The sequence below is a fragment of the Pinus tabuliformis genome, chromosome 8, assembly GCF_031772625.1.
Source record: "Pinus tabuliformis cultivar Carrire ecotype Pingquan chromosome 8, CPIR1, whole genome shotgun sequence".
NCBI lineage: Eukaryota > Viridiplantae > Streptophyta > Pinopsida > Pinales > Pinaceae > Pinus > Pinus tabuliformis.
In genome coordinates this window covers 38,250,475-38,273,837 of record NC_142294.1, presented here as the reverse complement: position 1 = coordinate 38,273,837, position 23,363 = coordinate 38,250,475, and the positions used below count along the sequence as shown (strand labels likewise).

General features: G+C 37.8%; 1 protein-coding gene across 1 annotated transcript; it reads right to left on the bottom strand.

Moving 5' to 3' along the window:
• Positions 1 to 5,661: 5,661 nt before the first annotated feature.
• LOC149234015 (uncharacterized) lies at positions 5,662 to 22,135 on the bottom strand. The gene is made up of 8 exons (XM_089368122.1): positions 21,474 to 22,135; positions 8,021 to 8,262; positions 7,665 to 7,787; positions 7,575 to 7,596; positions 7,356 to 7,471; positions 7,012 to 7,194; positions 6,786 to 6,927; positions 5,662 to 6,561 (listed from the first exon to the last, which is right to left on the bottom strand). Exons 1-8 carry the CDS (start codon positions 21,940 to 21,942, stop codon positions 6,512 to 6,514), a joined length of 1,347 nt encoding a protein of 448 aa, XP_089224248.1. The 5' UTR covers positions 21,943 to 22,135; the 3' UTR covers positions 5,662 to 6,511.
• Positions 22,136 to 23,363: the final 1,228 nt, after the last annotated feature.

The window sequence follows — 23,363 nt, the reverse complement described above, 5'->3', positions numbered from 1 at the left end:
TTATACTTCAACCTCTTGCTAGGGTTTTGTCATAAACCCTAGATTTGATCATCAAGACTTCGAGCAACTCAATCAAGATACCAATCTTCATTATATCTAGGGTCTCAATATTTCTTCCAAAGATATGACATACTCTTATAAGAAGAGAAGAAATTCTTTAGGGTTTTCCCCTTGGAGGGATTTTTCCCTAGCTTGGAACCTATTTCTTGTGTCTATTGCCTTTATTGTTTGTGCTCTTGATAATTGTTTGATGAAAAGGATCTAATAAAGAACAATAAGAAAACTAAAGTTCACAAGTTTTTATCAAGGTTAAGGAGAATTGTTTTTAATAGCTGCCATACTAGATTTTCCAACAAGAAGTAGAAAGGAAATCTCTATGCAAGACAGAACAGGATTGGAATTAAATCTGAGAATTCGAGGTTTTATGTAAAAATTTACCCTGGAGGAGCGAGGTTGAACTCGTTAACAGAATGATCCCTTTATGTGAGATAAGCGAACTCCATTTGAGGATTGAGTGAAATCAATCTATCTTGCATTGAGAATACCTAGCATAGAAGTGAAGATTGGGAAATCCCTATTTGTTCAAACAAGGGAACAAAGGATACAAGTTTGTTGTTTATTTCCATCACTGGGAGACAAATTGTTTTTCCGAGCAGTTGATCTCAACTCTTGTTGGAAAGAGGCATCGAACTGATGAAAGTTGTGTTGAATGTGTTGGTGTAGTGGGGTTATAATATCGATTGCAAACTAAAATGCGTAAAGTAGGAAATTGCCAATTCGGGAGTGTGTCGAAGATAAGTATTCCTTTATTTGTTTTGGGTAATTTGTCAAGATTCAAGAGCATTTGATTCTTGAAGAGTCAAGCATTATTTTTATAACTGAATTGTATCTTGAAGAAAGCTATTCTATGATAACTAAATATTCTTCTATGGTAGTAAAGACCATATTTTAATGATTGATATGAAAGTTTCTTGAGGAGGGTAATTGCTATACATCTTGGAGATGATGGATGTAGAATCTTGATAGGTGTGTCAATGAATTACGTCTAATTCACAACCAAAAAAGTTGTTGGTTTAAACTTGTGGTAAGTGAATACAAACAATTTGAATTCTTCGTAGAAATTGAGGTGCACAGAGATTGCAAGCAATGAGAATCAATTCCTTGTGACTTGGACCATTGATGAATTGTTGTGTGAATGAATGTCCGAGTTGCAGGGGTGTTTAAATATTGAAGTTTAAACTAGGCAAGGTGTTTAGGATTCCTGGTAGCATAACAAGTTTCCTGTAACCATTGTTGGATTCTTGTGACATTTGTTAAACCCGGTAACATGCTTACTCTTTAGATGATATTAGTTTGAATGGTTTTTGAATTTGTGAGTATTACTGGGCATATGGTCACAAGAATCTGTACTGGATTATATTTTGAATAGAACAGAGGTAGGGAGAGACATTGAGAAATCTTGTAGGGTTGCTTCCTACTAATCATTACAGAAACAAGGACTTCCTAGATGAATAGTGAGTTAGATTTGGTAAAGAGTAATTTTGGTGGCACTTATAGTCTATCCAGCGAGGAAGCTGACATCAATCTAGATAAATTTGATACGAGATCGGGAAAATACAAACATACTTATAATGATGGCTAATCATAAATTAGCACACTCCTAAAGAGTTTCACGGTTATAACTATATTTTTTTGTTTATTCATATGGTTTCATTTACTTGGTAATTTTATGGGATTGTGTTTGAGTATTTAACTCCTACTTGTCTTATGTGTGTATGACCATATTTAATTATTGAGATTATTGCTCATTATTAGGTAGAGTTTTAGTCTCTACAAGAAAGAATATGAATATGTTCCTATTATTTCAGAGTTGTTGAGACCTAGTTAATTTAAAAAATTCTCTTCAACAAATTAACTTCCTAAATTGATGTATGGTTGACTTATCCTTTTAACTAAATGACTGTATATACAAAATAATGTCTATCTTGAAACACCATTATTCTATATATTTGTACTATTGCACTATTTAATAGAGCTCTCACATCTGTGTGTAACAAGAAATTACTCTCCCAAACTTAACATGGTATGAGAGGAGGTTTGGGCTTGGCTCCCGCGAGGGCCCAAAGAAATGAAAAGTAGAGTGTTATGATTTTGTGTGTACTTGGTTTGTCCAAAGCAATAGATTGTTTGTCCAACAATCCGTAAAGAAATGCACCGTTTCTACAGTTTTGCTTCATAGGAAATGGAGTTGATATGCAAAGCGGCTGGCAGAAGCATTCCATTGAAGATTTCAAGTTGTTGGGCAGGAGGTCTTCCACGGGAAGTGGAATTACTATTGGCGCAGAGCTATGAATTGACGGGAGTAAAGAAAAAACTCCACTGCCTCTGAGGCTATGATTGAGATACGCTATAGGGTTAAGGTTGATTCTTTGTGGTGACAACCACAGGGGAGTAGTTGGAGTCTTGAGGAATGGAAGTTGGGAGGCCTAATCACCCTGCGACGATGACCCAGCTGTCAAGAAAGATCTAGTTTAATGTGTACCATCAGTCAACAATTAGTTGGGGTAGCATTTTCATTCAGTTGTAGGTCTCACTGGAGTATGGGGTGAATTGGCAAATAATTGGCCTTCTTGTTTCCATGAAGAGCACTAAAAACTGCGGGGCTTTCGCTGATTTGGATTTGTGGGCCTAGAAAAAGAGGGTTGAAGTAAGCAAAGATCATAAAATGCAGCTCGTCGTGCGCAAAACCCTACACAAAGATCTGAGAAGCTTCGAAAATTTAAAAACGTCAAAGTTAATGGTAGTGTTCAAACTGAACCCAACAAATTATTTTAGCAATTGCTTATGCATGCATTCGTGCAAATTCTTCACCTTGGATTAAGAACTCTCCAAAGACACGACATTCATGGTCTGACATCATTGTTGATTATTGCATTCATGAGGAAGTTATTTGAGAGGATCAAGAGGAGCCCGGTAGCTCGAACTGTATGCAAAATCATTAGACATCATTGTGAGCTAATGGAGAGAAGATGGCCCAAATTGATTACAAGAAAAGTTGCTTGCAGGAAGAAGCAACAAGACATCATTGTGAGCTAATGGAGAGAAGATGGCCCAAAGTGATTACAAAAAAAGTTGTTTGCAGGAAGAAGCAACGAGAAGGGCATTGCCAAAGCTCGGTATAGTGTTCCGAATTGGACTGCGAGGCGGAATTCTAGGAAAGATAGGTTTACCAACCAACTTTGGTTAGAAAATTCAATGAAGAAGATGACATCAACTGCGAGAAGAATAAATCGTAGACATATATCTCGAGTACACTTTTGTTTCTCCTGAAGGCAACGAAGACCATTTGAAATGATGGATGCAACGAAGGCCATTTGAAATAATGGATGCTTCAGCAAGGATAAAGAAACAAAGACACGAATTCTTGATGCGAGCCTTGGTAATATTATCTTGAATTTATAGAACTTACATATTAACCCTAGGTAACTCAATAGGTAGGTGTAGTTATTTTGTTAGAATTAGCTATAACAAATGACAGGTAAAGTAAGAGCATCCAACACAAAGATTGAAGCAAGATGTTATAAAGATGTCTAGTATGTGAGCTACATAGACGATTTTCTTGTCATTGTGTCGTGTATCTCTGGTTGATGTGATGTTGCAATATTTTTGTAATGTTAACATCATTATTTTGTCTAAATAGTGAGAAGTGTTGTAGCCCAAAATGAGTTTTAGCTTATATGTTTTGCTCCTTGAATTGTTTGTCGAGTGGTGCACTATAAATCCACTTTGGCATGTGTATAGAGAATGCAAGACTGAGATGGATATATGAGTGATGCACTATAAATCCATTTTGGCATGTGTATAGAGAATGCAAGACTCGGATGGATCCACTTTCCTACATAACTTGTGAGTACAGCGGATGTCACCCCTGTATCTCAGTGGATGAAACTAGGTTCATAGAATGATCAATTACTCAATCTTCATAGCCAGATTGATGTTAGGCCCCTAGGTATGACATGTTCTTGATTAATCAAAGGTATCAATGGTATGTTTGTTTTCCAGCAGATATGTGACGACAGTTCTTCAGGTGCAAGAAGCATGCACACTTTTTGTGGTGGAATCGCGTTGCATTGTTCTCGCATGATAAAATCAATTATTGAATGCAAGCTAAATGTTTATACTAGAAGGATAAGTTTGCAACAAGGACAGAGAGGTCTTGGATACAAGAAAGAGATCTTTAGAGTTTGGTCCATGGAAAGCAGGTGATAGTTACTGTGGAAGCGTAATGGCAACAAAGTATATTGGTTGTGATAGCAAGTATATTGGTTGTGATAGCAGCAGAGGTTGGATGGATGATGATGAACAAATTAAAGATGAAATTGTGTGTTGAATAAAGCAGAGTCATGGCCATATTGTAATATGATACACACTTTGTAGTTGTAGCGAGTTTATGTTATGTCTTAACTAGTGGTCCTTAAGAGTTTGAGTATGTACTTGATATTTCCATGAGCTGGAATGTGTATGTTCCTATATCTATGTAACATGGAAAGGGCATATCATTGTAATAGCAAAATAGTCCAAGATAGTCTGTTTATCTTGAGATATCATTGTTGTATTTATATTTGTACTATTGCATTGACATCATTGTTGTATTTATAGTTGTACTATTGCATTGTTTAATGAAGCTCTCAACATACATATTTGTGTGTAATAAGAATCTACTCTCCCAACTTAACTCATTACATGTTTATTTAAGATTTCTTGTTTATTCATATGATTTCATTGACTTCGGTAAATTCCTGGGTACACCTTCTTAATACAATATGCTATATCATGTTGGAACGAACTCAGTGTTCCAAGGAATTTAGCGTTTCAAGAAAATATATCTTTATGTCAGTTAATTAGAAATTAAAAATCTGAAATAATATATATATATATATATATATATAATAATGTTGATCCTCTTGGGCACGAGTTTAAATGGTAATAATAGTATCTGGTCTCATGCATAGGGATTAAGGCTAGATGCTACTTAGATACACAAGACCCGAGTTTAAATGGTAATAATAGTATCTGGTCTCATGCATAGGGATTAAGGCTAGATGTTACTTAGATACACATGAACCTGTCGTTGTAGCTTCAGCCATAACAGTAAGGGATATTGGCTTTATTGTGGGAACTATATAGACTTAAATTGCCTTTTGATCATGGAGTATAACCTAAACTGCTTCTGATGGGGCTAAGAAATCATCTTCCTCAGACATAAGTAAACAAGTTACAGTCGAAGACCTAGACTTATGGCAGGAGCGGAAGGCTGTCCCCTTACAGAGCACCAACATGTTATTTCAAGTGGCCAGATTTTGTATGCACACAATAATGTTGCTGTTCATCAAGGCCTTGAGATTGTATCTTCAGAAGCTAGGCTGATAACCCTGAGTATTGTAGACCTTTTCCTACTTTGGCAAAACATATAAAAAATAACATTTTCAGCTAGAAGTAGAAAACTTTGATATGTATCAATAATATATATAATTTGACTGTTGATAAACCAAGTTTTAAGTCTAAGCAGAACCCAATGTAGAAAAAGAAAACATGTTATATTCTCTTGACCAATCTGTTTCCACCTTGATGCAAAATTACGATTAACTTTTTAGAAATTCCAATTGAACTTTTGTAATGTGTCTCTCTTATTGGATGGGATGTTAGAATGAAAGAACAAAAGAAAAGATATCAATGTCCACAAAGGACCAAGAAAACATATCAATGTCCACAAATGAACAAATCATGTGAATACATCAGCTTTGCGTTCCTCAGTATGACTGTATAGAGGGATTTTGTGGGCTGCATTGCAGGATATTTGAAAGGCCGACTACCAGTTGATAGTATTTGATTGAAGAAGCTGCAGCTGGAAACACCAATTGTTTACGGGCCAACTCATTTTCAATCGGAAGCCTGATATTTTACATTATATTCCTGTTTTATTTCTTGAAAATGATTTGTGACAAGATTTTATTCCGACAGTGAAGGCATCCAAGCTGTAACAGTTTGCTGTCGATCTTCAGCTGGTCGAAAAGAATCGAGGTTACCATATAAGAAACCAAACTCAGCTTGTACAAGTTGATGGATTTCTATCCATTGAATAATTTTGAAGTTTTGATTTATGCCATCGAGTGACATTAGATTCAAATGTACGCTAAGTTTCATCCAATGGACTTGTAACAATCCTAGAGGAACCTCACTCAATTGATGGATGGTTTTCATGGTTTCTTTATCGAGGAGCCAAATAACTGGACCGTGAAGCTTCCACCTAAGAGACAAATGAGATAATATATTAGTGAAGTTTACAGCATCTAAAAGTGTGTTCTCTCAATTTGATGGATTTCTATCCATTGAATAATTTTGAAGTTTTGATTTATGCCATCGAGTGACATTAGATTCAAATGTACGCTAAGTTTCATCCAATGGACTTGTAACAATCCTAGAGGAACCTCACTCAATTGATGGATGGCTTTCATGGTTTCTTTATCGAGGAGCCAAATAACTGGACCGTGAAGCTTCCACCTAAGAGACAAATGAGATAATATATTAGTGAAGTTAACAGCATCTAAAAGTGTGTTCTCTCTACTCATAGAGGAAGTAAAAATATTGCAAATGAAATAGATACCCATCAGTGTTAGATATATAACAGAGAGCAATGGAAGTGCAACGTGGATTGAATGGGGGACTGTCCATTTTGATTTTGCTGTTGAAATTTACTCTATGCCATGGATGACAGACCAACTCACCTAGAATTAAAACAGCTCCCAGCCAACCTGTAGGACCCCACCTTTCACCAAGTAGGAACCATGCAAAAGCAGCCCCCCATAGAGGCTCTAGACCATAAATTATGGCCGCTTCTGTTGCTGAAACATCCTGCATTGCAGCTAGCTGCCAAAGTTCTTTTCCATTAGCACATTAATTAAGAGCACAAAAGACAAAATGTGTGCCTGACTACGATTCTCAACAGTTTACCTCTGCCCATAAACAGAAGCCAGTAGAGAAGATTCCTGTATATATTATTGGAAACCAAGGAAGAGCAACTAGCTTTTTCCAGGACTCTGTCCAATTTATATCATTGAAATTCATATGGGGTAAACTGAATGTGTCACTACTCCACAAGTACCAGATGGCCGACAATAATGCTATAACAACAATCTGCACCATCCAAACCTTTTGTAAGAGCAGATACATTGCATTAAGCCTGTTTCGACAAGCATTACAGAGTAAACAAAATTCAAAGAACCAACTTTTGTACATTCAGAATTCCATATGTTCACTAGAATGTTGCAATTAATGTAAATTGGGAACAAATATACCTCATTTCCAAGTAGTCCCAGGAATTTGTCCTTTTTTATAGCTCTAGAAAAATGTTCTGTCCGAAGCATATGGATACCAAACAATATGGCACTCAAAGGCTCCAGAAATCTCCAATCTGCAGAAGAAAAAATACAGGACCCAGTGACAAACTGATAAGCTCCTTTGATTACTAGAGAATCAAATTGATCGAAGCAATGACAGAACTAACCAGCTCTAACCTTGCTTCCTATTTTCCAGACATATTTAAGTTAGTATCATCAGACTGAAGTTTGAAGTTTGAAGTTTGAACCAAAAACTTCAATCCTTACGGTAATGGAAGATCCACTGTATTCAAGGAGACCAATTCCAATAAGGGCCATTGTTGCTCCAAACCATGTTATCTTTGGTATCCTTGCGCCAAAGAGACCATCTAGCAAGGGCACAATGATTACCTGTTCACAATGCTTAGTTTTTCAGGAATCTTAAATTATTGTGTGCTCCAACACATTAGTGTGCTACTTAATTATTAACAAAAGTGTATCATGGATGCTTGATAAAGTTTAAGACAAGTTTCACGTCAACTTGCATCATCCAGACCCCTTAGAAGAGATTAATCTTTTTAGATGACTACAGTTATGATCTCTCAGATGATACTATTGCCAACAGGATGGAGTGAAGACCTTACTGTAAATGCAGAAATGAATGAAGCACGACCTGCATCTGTAGTGAGAAGCCCAATACCCTGCATAAGGTAGGCTGCACCAACCCATAAGCCTAATTCAACTCCTGCAGTTCGAATTTTAGCATCCTCCTTCGTTCGGAACATGAATGGTATGAACGGAATAGTTGCAACAGAAAATCGCACCATAGAAAATAAAGAAGGATCCAGAATAGCTTCTGTTTCTTTTATGATAGGAATATTACTAGCTGCAGAGAAAGGAAGTAACAAACCAAAAATTAGCACGGGGACTTCTATATATGGTAGCCTGAACAGGCCTATAATTTGTTAAATATCTTAAAAAAATGAGGAACTTCAGAAAAAACTTTACGAAGACCTGAATCTGAAATCATATAATTCATAATCTTGCCAAATAAAAGATTTTGGAGTCACAGAAACAGAACTAAATTAAAAACAATTCAATTTTGTGGTTTAGTAGTTGAGACAGGACACCACAACCTAAAAAGTCTAGGTTCCTAATCTGCTTGGAGGCAGGAGCGGAAGTGGGAGCACGGAACAACAATTTTCAGAAGCTTCTGGGTCGGGAGCGAATTTTGTATAATATATACTTTTATATATTTTGATGCATATATGTCAACAAAAGCATGTACAATGATGAATTAGTTATAAAAAGCATAAAAACATGGATTAAACCATATAACATCAATCATCTAGTAGACATGGGATCCCACTACATGGGATCATCAACATGAGCTACATAAACATCATCTGGCTCAAAGTCTAAGGACTCCTCAGACTCCTTTGCAACCTTAGTAGTAGTAGTAGCAGCAAAACTAGACATCAAAACTACAAATCACTGATCAACATGATCACTCATGAAACTCATCATTGATTCAGCACTACTAGAAATGGGATCATCAACAAGAGCTACATAAACATCATCTAGCTCAAAGTCTTCAGACTTGGATTGCTCAACCTTGTAATATGGTAGAAATTGAAAAAGTTTAACATGCCTAACCAATGATTTTGGTTTGAGTGAAGGGTTCATCTCCTCAACCTTATAATATGGTAGAAAAAGCTTAGCATGCCTAACCAATTATTTTCCTTTGAGTGAAGGGTACATTTTAGTTAAGGCCATGAACAAGCAGTACCACCAACATCAACAAAGTTCAACAATCAATGACACCAACGTCGAGGTACTTAAACGGCTTCATACTCTTGATCAAATGCCAATCTCATACCCTCACACATGACAGAATTTGGGAACATTGCAATTCCCTAAATCTTGAAACCTTGAAAACCATTAAGTTTGCTGGATTTTGAGTGATATCTAAAAATCTAGTTTCTCCATATGAAATCCAATGAGATCAAAACCACTCTCAAACATCCTAAGTCATTTCATGGTAATGTTAAATCAGTGTTGCGGGAGAGCGCCCCCCCCCCCCGATCCCACTCCCAATCCGCGCTCCGGGCGGGAGCGACTCAAGAGCGGGTATGGAGCGCGCTCCCTAAAAAAAAATTTGCTCTCTGCCTTTTCGGGAGCATTTTGCCTTTTTTGCAATTTTTTTTGTAGTAATGTTAGAAATGCAATTTTTTTTTGAAAGAAACAAATAATTTTTTAGTGGGGCAGCTTAATGATAAAGTCTATGGCCCTAGTATTGATATGCTATTCATGGTAATGTTTAAGAAAGTGACATTCTCCTTAATCTTCATTTTCATCCTTTTACTTAAATTTTTAACATTACCATGAAATGACTCGGGATATTTGAGAGTGGTTCCAGCCTCATTGGATTTCACATGGAGAAAGTAGAATTTTAGATTTCATTTAAAATCTAGCAGACTTATCAGTTTTTTAGGATTGGGAGATTGCAATGTTTCCATTGAATTTTGTCATGTATTAGGGCATGGAACTCATATTTAATCAAGAGCACCATCCCTCTATGTACCTTGATGCTAGTGACATTGGTTGTCGAACTCCTCTATCATGACCCTCCTAAAAATGTATGCATCACTCAAACAAAATCTTGACTTGACATGCTATGCTTTTTCTATGTTATGTTAATGCTTAGAGGATGATATTAATGACAAAGATCCAGATACAGAGGTAATGACAAAGATACCTCTGGATATTAATGCTTAGAGGGTGATATTAATGACAAAGATCCTGATTTTCCAACAAGACTAAAAAAATAGACATTTCTCGTGGTGGCAAGAGGCCCAAGCATAAGAAATAGATAATAGATTTACTTCTCTTTTCTAGTTTCTAGTAGTTTTTATAACTATTGACTCTTTCATATTTATTATGATATTTTTTTAAACAATATATGACAATTTAAGTTTGAAGTTGGCAATTATAACTCATTAGTAATGAATTATGAATATGATGCTTCATGAAAGTTGAAAGTTGTTTCATTTCATTTCATTTTATAACATTTCATTTCATGTTAGATATTATTTGTTGTAATGGTTACACTTAGCTTACAAGTACAACTTTGGTGATCAATGATGATAAATGTTATATATTGAATTTTGAAAGCTTGAAACTTTAAGATTGATGAATCATGAGACTCAATATGTTGTATATTACTATGTTACTAACTTGTCGACGTGGTTGATGAAGAATATAACTTCTAGATGATTGTTGTTATATGGTTCAATCTATGTTTTTTTATGTTTTTTATATCTAATTCATTATTCTACATGTTTTTGTTGACATATATGTATCAAAATATAAAAAATATATATATTATATAAAAAATGCTCCGGGATTCACTCCCAAACCGGGAGCTTCTGAAAATGTCACTCCCGCTCCCAAGTAACACTGTGTTAAATATTTAAGTAAAAGTGATCATTTACTTTAAGAATTAACATTACCATTGATTGCGAACATTACTACGGTTGAGAATCTTAACCACCTTTGAAAGCACCAGGTACAAAGTGAATTTGTTTTGGTGAGAGTAACAAGGGAGCAAATAGTTTTTGGTGGGAGCACACTCTCGAAATTCACTCCCAAATGGGAGTGAATTGACAGCGGGGTAGCTCCCCCAACGCATCTGAGCAGAACGCACTTCAAAAGCAAATTCGGGGGGGGGGCATAATTCCCCACAACCTTGCTAGGTTCAAATTTTGGTGGGTGTAGAGCCATTTTGTGTGTGAGAGAATGTGTTTGACCTCCTAGAATTGTTTGCCCTTCATCAACAAAGAGGCCTAGGTAATTCAGCCTCCTCCTTGCCTGCTTGTTGTCTCTGAAATTAGCTTGTTCGTTGCTCCTCACTTTGCTATCAATTTATCCCACTGTGCCAGTTGAATACCCAATTCTTATGCCAATTGATCTTCCCCTCCAACAGCCTATTTTCTCTTATAATTTTCTGACCTAATCTTCTACGTGATGGAGTCCTGAGATTGCATCTCCACACTTGAGATCTATGGTAAGGAGATAATCTCAAGTTGGCCCTTTTAACTTTATTGAAATTGGCCAATAAAGTCAAAAAAAAAATTAATGACTTTATGCCTAAAGTCCAAACTTGTGAAATAATTAAATAATTGTTGTGAGAGAAATTCTAGTAATTTTTTGCATGTCATGGCACTTGACCAATGCAAAATCACCTTCCAAACTACATTTTCAACAAATGAGACATCCATACTACAAGGCTATACCACTGTTGCAGGAGATGGTCAATGGTTTTTGAAGATCAAGGTGGAGTAGGAGGGTGTGTGTAAAGGATGGTGCTTAGCAAGCATGCCAAGGCAGCCTTTTTCATAGTGAGACCATGTCCAAGGGAGTGTTGGACACTTGGACTTAGAGCATTCAGATGTATGCGGTCCTATGTCAATGGAGTCGATCATGGAGTGCAGCTACTTTGAGACCTTCATAAATGACTATTCCAAGAGGACTCAAATCTACTTCCTGAAGGCCAAGGATGAGGTCTTCGGTGGGTTCCAAGAGTTCAAAGCTCTTGTGGAGAACCAAATTGGTAAAAATATCAAGGTGCTAAGATCAAATAACGGGGTGAGTATACTTCCATTGAGTTCAAGTGTTTCTGCAGGGAGGCAGGAATCAAGAGAGAACTCACATTTCCTTACAATCCTCTGCAAAACGGGGTTGTGGAAATGAAGAACGAGACCAAAGTTGGAGCAATGAAGGAAATGATCCATGATCAATACTTGCCTATGTTCTTGTGGACAGAGGCCTGCAATACAGTTGTTTACTTGCAAAACAAGAGTCCGCACAGGGTAGTGGAGGACAAGACTCCTAAGGAAGCTTTACAGGAGTGAGATCGGAGGTGAGCCGCCTTCGTATATCCGATAGTCAATTTTTTGTCCATATTCCTTCAAAGAAGAGGACTAAACTAAATCCCACTTTAGAGAGAGGGATCTTTGTGGGCTACAGTGAGGTATCAAAGTCCTACAGGGTCTACATTCCAAGACGAAGGAGAGTCATTATTAGTCGAGATGTCAGATTCGAGGAGGGTAGGACCTTTAGGAGGTCTCATGACACAAAGCCAATGGTGATAGAGGATAAGGAGTAAGAGGCTCCGAACATTGAGGAGGATCTAGCAACACTAGCAACAGGGACACAACCTTCAGTTTAGGAGGAGTGAGATGGTCCTCTAGATCTACTAAGAGGAGACCGAGATGGGTCAAGCAAACATTGAGAGAGGTAGAGGAGCATGTGGAGGCTCCTAATAGGATGTTTAGGCAGAGTAGACCACCAGCTAGATTTTCCAACTATATGGCCTTGATGAGTAGCATCAATGATTCCAAGCCTTCTACTCTTGAGGAGGTAGTAGATCAGCATTTGGAGGGATACCAAGGTGGAAGAGTACAGTTCCATCATGATGAACAATGTATGTCACATAGTGTTGAGGCCAAAGGGAAAGCTTGTGGTCACTTCTCAATGGATCTATAAGATCAAGCATATAGAAGATGGCAACATCGAGAAGTACATGGTGGGGTTTGTGGCAAGAGGGTTCTCCCAAAAGGAGGGAGTGGACTACAAGGAGACCTTTGCACCTATCGCCATATACACATCTATCGGGGTGGTCATATCTATTGCCTCAAAGATGGGATGGAGGATAGATCAAATGGATGTGAAGATTGTCTTCCTCAATGCAGTGATTGAGGAGGAGGTGTATGTTGAGCAGCCTCAAGAATTTGAGGTGCATGAGAGGGAGTCCCATGTATGTAGATTGAAAAAGGCCCTTTATGAGCTAAATCAAGCTCTGCTCACATGGTACTCCAGGATCGATGGATACCTTCTTGGTTTGGGCTTCACCAAGAGTGAGGCAGACTCCAACTTGTATTATGTAATGGTTGAGGAAAAGTTACCTAGCTTGGTGTTGTATGTGGACAATCTATTCTTGACAGGATTAGAGAGGCTCATTGGGATGTGCAAGGAGGACCTTGCTTCTGAGTTTGAGATGAAGGACATTAGGCTTATGCACTGCTTTTTGGGATTGGAGGTGTGGCAGCAACCAAGAGAGATCTTCCTTGGGCAGGGCAAGTATGCAGTTGAGATCTTGAGGAGATTTAGGATGGAGGATTGCAAGCCTATGTCTACACCTATGATTACCAACTTAAGGGAGATTGATGATTTCGAGAGCGACTAGGTGGATCCCACTTTGTAAAGACAGCTTATTGGGTTCCTGATGTATCTGGTCAACACTGGGCCAAATATTTGTTTTGCAGTGAACACACTCAACTAGTTTATGGTGGAGTCGAGGCAAGTTCATTGGGTGGCAACAAAGCATGTGTTGAGGTACCTTCATGGTACAATAGACTTTGGACTGAGATATATCAAAGGTGGTGGAGACAAGGATACACATTCTAATCGAGCCAGGAGCACATTGGATAGGAAATCCACTTCTAGATGTTGCTTTAGCTTGGAGTGAACAATGATCTCGTGGTTCAACGAGAAGCAGCACTCAATGGCACTTAGCTCAGTAGAGGCGAGGTACATGGCAACAAATCCAGCAAGTTGTGAGGCCATCTGGCTTCGAAATATGCTCATAGGATTATTTGATCTTGAGATGGGACTGACTGCAATACAATTGTGATAACCAAAGCTACATCAAGCTTTTCGAGAATCTAGTGTTTCATTATAAGTTAAAGCACATAGAGATCAAGTACCACTTCATCAGAGACATGGTCCAGAGAGGTGTTGTGAGATTGCAATACATACCAACAAGGGATCAGCTTGCAGATATTTTTACCAAGCTTTTAGTGTACGTAGAGTTTGTGTTTTACAAGGACAAGATGGGAGTATTGAATTTTGTAGTTGTGAAAGATTTTCTAGCTTGGTATCTTAGCTAGGAAGATATTGTTTTGTCTCTTTAGAAGTTTGCACGCGATATGCGAGGTATGCATGAGGGCTGCATCCGACATGCGAGGCATGCAAGAGGGTTGCGTGTGACATGCAAGGTATGCATGAAGGTTGCATGAGACATGAGACATGCATGAGGGTTGCATGAGACATGCATGACATGCAAGCTATTTATAACTTGTTTCTTATGTTTAGGAAAAAAAGACCTAAAAAAAGTAAGTTACTTAATTTAAGTGACTTATCTTTAGTAACTTGACAATTTATCTCACTTGTCAATCTAGGTCTGGATGAAGTTATAAATTGTGCCCAAGAGAAGAGGCTAAGACACACAAATATTGTTGAGCACTTGAGCGAGTGATTTGCCGAGTGAGAAGGCTCAACTTGACCAAGGAGATTCAGGAGGATGTTGAGGAGATTTTGAGAGGAAATCTAGAGCTTGAATTGGAGGAAGGAGGCCGAGCTATGGGTCTTCTTATCAGCTATAGTTTCTTGTATATTTCTCAGTGGGTCTGACCCATATTTTTCTGAGTTAATAAAATTTTAAAAAGGGTTTTGTGGGTGAACTTTTCTGCTGTACCTGTCATTGATTTCTCACTTATATCCACTACAAGTTTACCTGTTGATTATCAGCACATTTAGTTTTCAGCAGCTCTAAAATTTATTTGGCAAAATATTTTTCTGGGTATTGTTAAATTTCTGAGTGAAATTAAATCAGGGCTGATAAGAGTTTGAATTAACAGTGCGCAAAGCAAAGTAAGTAACCCAATCAGCAAGTAACTAAAGGACAAAATTGCATTGAGAAGGAAAGCATAGAACATTTTGAGAGAAAACTCTTTGCATCATTTTTTAAGAACATTTTTGAGGAGAAGGAAACTTTTATTCCATTTGAAGGAAAGCAATTTACGTTTTCCCTTTGGAGATTGTTTAACTTTCCTTGCATGCATCTATACTTAGCAAAAGGACAGTGCCCTATTTAGAGAAAATGTGTCAAGTGTGTATCTTTTTGTCTTGTTGGCAAACTTTCCTAGTAATGAGAATGTTGACAATTCCATCTTTGCTGGTTTTTCTTTTTCATCATCAAACTCATATTCAATCTTATGTTCTAACTTGTTATCTTGTACCATTTTTTGTGCTTGTTTTCATTCCATTTTTCTTGAAAAGAATATCAAGTATTTTCTTTTGGTCTCCTATTATGGACATTACCTCCTCAAGTTTATCAACTTCTTCAATTCTTTTTCCAACGACCTTTTATCTTTTCTTCCTTTTCCTTTTGATGTTGTAGGTACATGCTATATTTCAATCTCTTATGTCCAACAATCCTTGCTTCCATTTCTAACCTAATTTTGTTCATGTTTAGGGCTTCGCCAACATTTGTACTAATATTGTGTCAATTCTTCCATTCTAGCAATTTCTTCATCCATGATATTCATCTATGCCTAAATTGATGTTATTTATTTGATTCTTTTAGACTCTTAAATCCATTAAGGAGAGTTTGATTATGGTTTTGTTGTTTGGAAAATTCTTTATCCTTTTTCACTAGTTCTTTTTTAAATGCTTCTTTAGCTTTCTTCAATTCACTTTCGATTTTCTACAATTTTCCTTATGCTTTATCTCTATTGGGGAATTTCATCAACCTTTGTACTAATTGTTGCTTCAATTTTTTAAGCAAGTCTCTTCGACTATGATCTTCAATTCTACGTCAATTGACATTGTTTCTTCTCTTCTTTCAAACTCTTAATTTTGTTAAGGTCAGTGTGATTATAGTTTCAACTTTTGGATATTTCTTCATCCTCTTTCACTATTTCCCTCACAAATTCTTCTTTAGCTTACTCCAATTCATCTTTGATTTTCTACTTGTTTTATCAATGCTCTTTCCCAAGGAATCCATCCATGTTTGTTTCCGTTGTCCATCTATTTGAGAATAATTTTTTCGAATGTTGCCCATGTTATGCTAATTCTTCTAATGCAATTAAGACTCTACCACCTATCATGAGCTTCAGCATCGATGTATATCATTATTATTAAAAATATATTATTCCATCTTTTATTATTAATATGCAACAATTCTTAAGGATCAATTCCATCTTCATCTCCACAAAAACTTAGAATTGACATAAGTTATAGAAAGTAGGTAAATCTAAGATCAATTTATAGTTGATGTAACCTACAATTTAATGAAGATATGCTACAAGATTGTAAGAAACTCATAATATAGCACTTGATATTTTCATATATTAAGCAAAGGGTTGAGGGATGTTTAGTATTAGGCTTAGTAGTAATAAGATCCACATGTCATCACAAGGGAATGCATGTCCCCTCCATGTGTCCTCGTGAGAGAATCTAAGTCCATCTACCTCCCTATATGTAACAAGCATTGTCTGTGCTTGGGGGATATCTCAAATATATTGTTGTCTAAGATTAGGAAGTTGCCCTCTCCAAGTGGCTTGGATATTGCCTCTTGTTTTTCGACAATACTAGAGTCTAGAATAGAATCTTATAATCACTCACGCTACCAAGTCCAAGTATCACAACAAACTACTTTGCAATAGCAAAACAATATACAACAGTAAATCTACTAATGCACAAATATAGACAAAGTTTTACAAATTTTTACAACCCAACTTCGTTATATTAACCAAATTGATAATACAATAGTCTAGGGCTCTCGTACCAAGGATAATTTCCCTCATACATCCACTGATACAAGACAACAATAACTAGGGCTTGGTGTCTGTTGTGATGACCACCAATCTACCCTGAATAAAGTACATTGACCATCTAGTTGATGTAGAGCTCTTCATAGCTGCCTTGGTTGTACCATGTACACATCAGTCCTTCGGCTCCCAATCTGCAACAACACAACTCTGCCTCTATCAGCTCCATTAGGTCATTGAACTCGGCTCCACCTACTCTCTCTTTGACCGTTAGTCCTTCAACACATCAACACATTGAGACTCATGTCAAGTTGCTGAACAACTCTAAACTGCCCACTACTGCTCCTCAGCTCTTTTGGGACTTTCTTCCCACTAGTGCCTTCTTGTGTTTCCCAATGAAGCCACACTCAAGCCAAAGGGCTTCCCACTATCATTGTCGAATGTCCTTCTCCAACAATGAATTTAGGGCATGGAGGACTGCCGAACTTTTGTTGTAGATGTCCTTCTCCACAAGGCAAGTCTAGGGCTACAAACTACTCCCGGTTGATCAGACCTATGAGATCTTCTTCTGCCACTTTTAATAATCTCTTCGTCCTTCAAGAGACTTGTTCCTTAGGGCTTGACGCAAGCCTCTACAATCCTCCACTTGTTCTTTAGGTTGCTCCAACTCTGCCACTTCTAACAAGCCTAAAGTCCTTCTAGGTCACTGGAACTCAGATTTGGTCCACTCTCACATTGCCCTCCAATAGTCCACGAGCATCCAATACAATGTCCTCCCCTAGGACCTCTCATCCACTAGCATCCAACCATCATTAAGAAGCCATCTGCAACTCACTGCTGCTCTCTTCTTGCCCTTGCAATTTGTGATACTAGAGCTTTGGTTAGGTCATGCCAGCGGCCCTAAACCCTGCTCAAATCATTGTACCTCATTGTCCCACTAGGCTACTCCTTCAAGCCCTCTCCATGCATTGTTTTGGGCCTTGGGCACCTCCAAAAGGCTCTTTACAACCCACAGTCTACTACAGCAAAGGAAACCTGCCCCAAACTTTAGGAGAATACCCTTTGTTCTATTGCACCATCAATCTGATTGATTGTGGCTTCTATAGGAGGCTCTTTCTAGACCTCTCAGCCCACCAAACTAGGTATCCCACACGTTGCTGCTACAGACTTCTTGCGGCCTAGAACATAGGCATAATACACACAAGCACAAAACAACAATACTTACCTCTGATCTGCAGCCTGATCTGGCATGTAAGACATATGATAAACAAGAGAAAAAACACTCCAACAGGTCTTCCTAGCCTCCACGCAGGCTGCCACAGACCTGCGGCTCTCTTCCACAAGGAATCTGCACCCAAACGTAGACAAACCTCTCCACAAACTTGTGCTCCTTGGCACCTCGTCCTTGCCTCAAATCTGCTATCCAATTTCAGAGCTATTCTCAATGGATGATGCAATTAGGATAAGTTCAAATCACCTCCAAAGTCTCCTTTATTTCTACACAAGCCGACCTGCTCTCCTTGACAAATTAACTCACAACCACATATAAAAATTAATTTCTCCACTTTGACACATCCTTTTCATGTGATTCGAATTGCTCCTTACTCCTTTAAGGATGCCCTTCGATCTCCATGTGCCAAATCATCAATCCTCATCACGGTTTCACACCCACATGCTTGGGTGCAAAGCCCATAGGCTTGGGTTCTAAGCCCACAAACATCTTTGTGTGCCCATTCCTCCAAAATCCACTAGCCTAGGGTTTGGAGTACCTCCCAAGCTACAAATCTCAACACTCCCTCTTAGCGAAAGAGGTACTTCCAACACTAGGAAGTCTCCAACAACATCATTATAGGCGACACTAGCCCATCTGGCGTCTATCACTGCAACATACTCTGTAGAATGAACCCTACAATCTCTGTAGTGCCTCTGCCTCATCTCATCTAAACCTGAAGATCCCAAACCTCCATATGGTTGCTCCCTTTGAAGCTAGACTCCCTCTAAGTCTACACGATCTCCACTGGCTCCATGGGGGCTTCGCTGGGGCAGCAATACCATACCACGTGTGTTCATTTTGGGGGATATATAATGAGGAAAAAATGACATAATATATTGAGCATATAAGAGGGGGTAAAGGGTTTTTATATTGGAAAATATAAAAAATGGAGCTCAAAGTTAATGAAAAAATATAAAGGGGTATAAACAATGTTAATGAAAAAATGGATACCTACAATATCTAGTGAAAGTAGGGGTTTTTAAATTAGAAAGATGTATTGGGTTCGTATTTGTAGAGAGTTAATAATGTGATTTTAGAGGTATTTTCCAATATGTAGTCAAATTAAGGGTATTATTTAGTATACCATGAACGCACGTGATATGTCAGAGGTTTATTGAGTGAAGCCCCCATGACTAGCTCAACCTGTCACTGATCTCGTGTCCTACAAGGTCAGTCTGAGTTGCAGTCGAACATGTGCCATCGTCACCGCAACCCAGTCTTGCAAGCCCTCATCCTCCTAGATCAAACATAACTCATGCACATCCCTCCAACCTTGGATATGCAACATCACGATCCGATGAAGAAACTAGCCTGCTAATCTGCAGTCCATCACACGAAGCAAACTCAATAATATCAATCTCATCCGTGCCCAAGCAATCCTCGAGGTGTCCCAACGATCCATGGCAAATCAATAGAAGTCCATGATCAACAAGCTTGTCAATACAAATCCCTAATAATGTTAGAAAGAAATGATACCCTTGTTTAACTCCAATTCTATCTTAATATAATAAAAAAGACCAAGTGTCATTAGGAAATGACCCACTACTATCTTGCAAACCCTCATGATAACAATAATGACTAATTCAACCCACAAGTATGTCATATAGTAGCAAGAAATGAGGTGACCGGACTTAGATTAACGAGGAAACCCCTTGAGTGGGTGCAAATGAGTCCAGCTGCAAGTCCTGGGTGATTTTGATGGCATAAAAACAAATACAAAGAGTTGTATGCAATTGATCATAATAGAACCCTAGTGAAATTGTGAAGGTATGCATGGACAAAATCATTTAAAGGCCACCATCTAGAAGAGGGTTACATATAAATTCAGCAATATTTGTGTAACAAAACAGGTACCAGGAATAATGTTTATGCTGGAAGCTGATAGTTCTAGAGTTGCAAGACACTTTGAAGTCGACAATACACTAGGTAATTAGTAAAGATGTGGAGATGAGAGCTGATGTGGATAAATTTGTCCACAGTTTTCACAATGCAACATTTCAAAACCAGCAAATCAAAAGTTGGAATTGTAGACTCTCTTTCCTGTTACTTCAAGGCACTAGGAAAGTATTTCCATGGACTTCCTGAGAGGGCTGCAAAAACCAAAGGAATTAACAACTACGTGCTTATCATTGAAGACAAAGAAAGCAAGATCACAAGTTTTAATCCCTGCCTGAAGACTTGCATAAACTATCAGAGAAGCACCAATAACTTATATCCTAACCTCCGGAATCTATCCTCTATCTATAGTATATGAAGGAGCCAAACTTGATACGATTTAAGAAGATAATCTTCAGCTTTGTAATATTATTGGTTCCACTTTATTTACCGAAATAAATACTTGCTGGAAGATTGTAACCTGAAATCAAGCAACAAAACTTTTCACTTAAATAGAGGCAAATTTTGGCCACCTACTTCTATTATAATTGACACAGATAGATTCTTAGGTAGTTTTGGGACTACCCTATGGATGTTGATGGATACCAATTTGAAGAGAAGTATAACCTTCCTTTTACAAATGAATGTATAATCTGAGGTGATGAACTAGGCATAGGTGCAATTGTTAGGAGAGTACAATGATAAGCATCCCAATACCCAGAATGAAAGTTTACGATACATAACACTACTAAGATTGAGTAATCAATGGCTCCACTCAAATTTATGCATTTGAGACTTGCTTAAGATGGTTTATCAAGTGTAGGAGGGTGACAAATTTAATGGAATAGATATCCCTCAGCCGTACCTTGTACGCCTGAGGTAAAGCCCCTTTTGTTAACAAATGACCAGCTCAACTCAAATGTCCCAACTCTCCATTTGAGACCTGTGTAGAATTTCTATAACAAAACCCTTTTGACTTGGCTTTTCAAGCATAGGAGGGTGACAAATTTGATGCAATAGATATCCTTCAGCCGTAAGCTTATTGGCAAAGGTAGAACCTATTCTGTTAACAAATGACTTATTACTAAAAAGTACAAACAAAAAAAATGGTACCGAATAAATGAACCACACCTCCTCCTGGAATATGTTGAGAATATCTCCTAATAACCACAAAAGGTACCGATATCAACAAATCATGTGCAACTGTATGTCGCTAATAGGCCTAGTTCCTGGTGGACACACCATTTCCTTAGATTGGCTAGATGGTCATCACAATACATCAATTAACAAATGATAAAACAACTGAAACCCAAATCAAAGCTCTGGTTTATTCACCATATATGACGGTAAGAATGTTGAGGACGACAATGCCTGTAACCTTCCTGGACGGGAGCTGAAATCGCTTCCACAACACTTTGCGCTCCTCAATAGGAGACTTTTCTTCCTTCTTGGAATCAAATCCTCCATCCACATTTTCAGTAACCTTTTGTTCCTCATCATCATCGTCAGGAAACCCCTTGCGCTTCAAAAAATCATCAACAACGGCTTCACTGACATACTGCCTGGCTTGTAAAGGATTGCGGGGATTCGACCCCTGCACTTTCTGCGAGGACTTCTTCCGTCTCCCATTGGGTGATTTTTCCTGGGCAATTACGAGAAGTCTGAATACTTGACTTTGATTGTCAGGGAAAGAGGAAATGGGTGTCACAGTAAAGCCTCCAGCATGGCGATTAAGCGTTGCAGAGTACGATTTCAAACCAACCCACGTTGAATCCAATGGTGTTATCAGAAAACTAGCCGCCATTGAAAAGAAGCTCACAATAAAATGAACTGCATCAGAGACCGTGGTTGAAAATACATTTTCTTGGATTTTTCTTATATTGGCTACTTGGCCAGATCACATGACATAGATTCCGCATTTTGGATCAGATTACATGGCATGGATATTTGTTGGGAGGGGAGTGTTTGCTCACCTATGGTGCATTGAAGCCCGTGTGTACCCATCTCTTATCACCCACTCAATCATATCTACCCATTTCTTTCACTATTGTTATATTTTTTAATAAAACACCCTTAAAGTCTACCATTAATATAATATGGTATAATAAGGGATCATCGCGAATTTTTTCAACAATGTCTGCCCATCTGTTTATCACTGTTGTGTTTTTTATCCCTGCCCGAGTAAGAGATTGCGTTTTTTTCCTATTATCCTTGCCCTATTGAAAATAGAATGACTATAACATACTAGAGTGAAGGAAAAAATTATTTAACTTTTTGTTAAATATAATTTTTTGAAATGTTATTATTTCTCTATTTTTATTAATAATTCAAAATTCAAAATGTGTTTATGATGAGTAAGGTTTCTTATTTAAGTTGATTTCAATAATGAGTTGTAATCCAACCACCGCCCAAAGGAACTTAGATGCAAACCTATCTTATACATAGTAACTTATTTGGTTGAGCTTTTTTCATGAAAAAAGTATGTGTTCATAGAAATCTTATATTGTTAGTAAGTGTTAAAAAATCAAAAATAAGGTTTGTGGATTATATTACTAGTTAATTTATAAATTCTATATGTAGATATAGCTAAACGATGTTTTAGCTAGTGAATGAAATATGGTTAATGTTTTAGGTTTTTTTAGCAACTAATTACAAACGTTAAAGTATATTTTTCTAGCATAAGCGGGGGACGAGGAAGATGGCTTTGTGTTTTGCTCATATGTGTTTTTAACGACCACAGGCCTTGGACAAGTGTCTTATGACATAACCCCGCGTGCCTTTTCTCTTTCTTCTTGAATGTAAAGTCAAGGGGTTGAAGAGAGTGAAGGTTTTGAGTTCCCTGTCGGGTCACTTTCTAAACTTTATAGGTTTGATTCAGTTTGTGTCCTTCGATCGAACCCTAACACTTATGTTGTAGTCGTGAAATGGTGGTTTCGAGGTGGTGCAAGTTGGTCAACAGTTTTTTTTGTGGTTTCATGTTCTTCCTTGAGAAACAGATAGTGGTCAGGATTTGGTGAAGAGTTTTCAACATGGAAGATATTGTGGACTACTTGCCACATCCTTTCGAATTTGAGTCCATCGGGCAATCTCCCCCTCATCAGTTGTTGCAATTGGAGGATGGAAGGACATTTGGCTCCTCAGACATAAGGATGGGAGAGGGGGTGACGCATGGACACTAGGAAGATGGGATCTTTTCTTCCCTCCCAATTTTAGAGGATGTCCCTT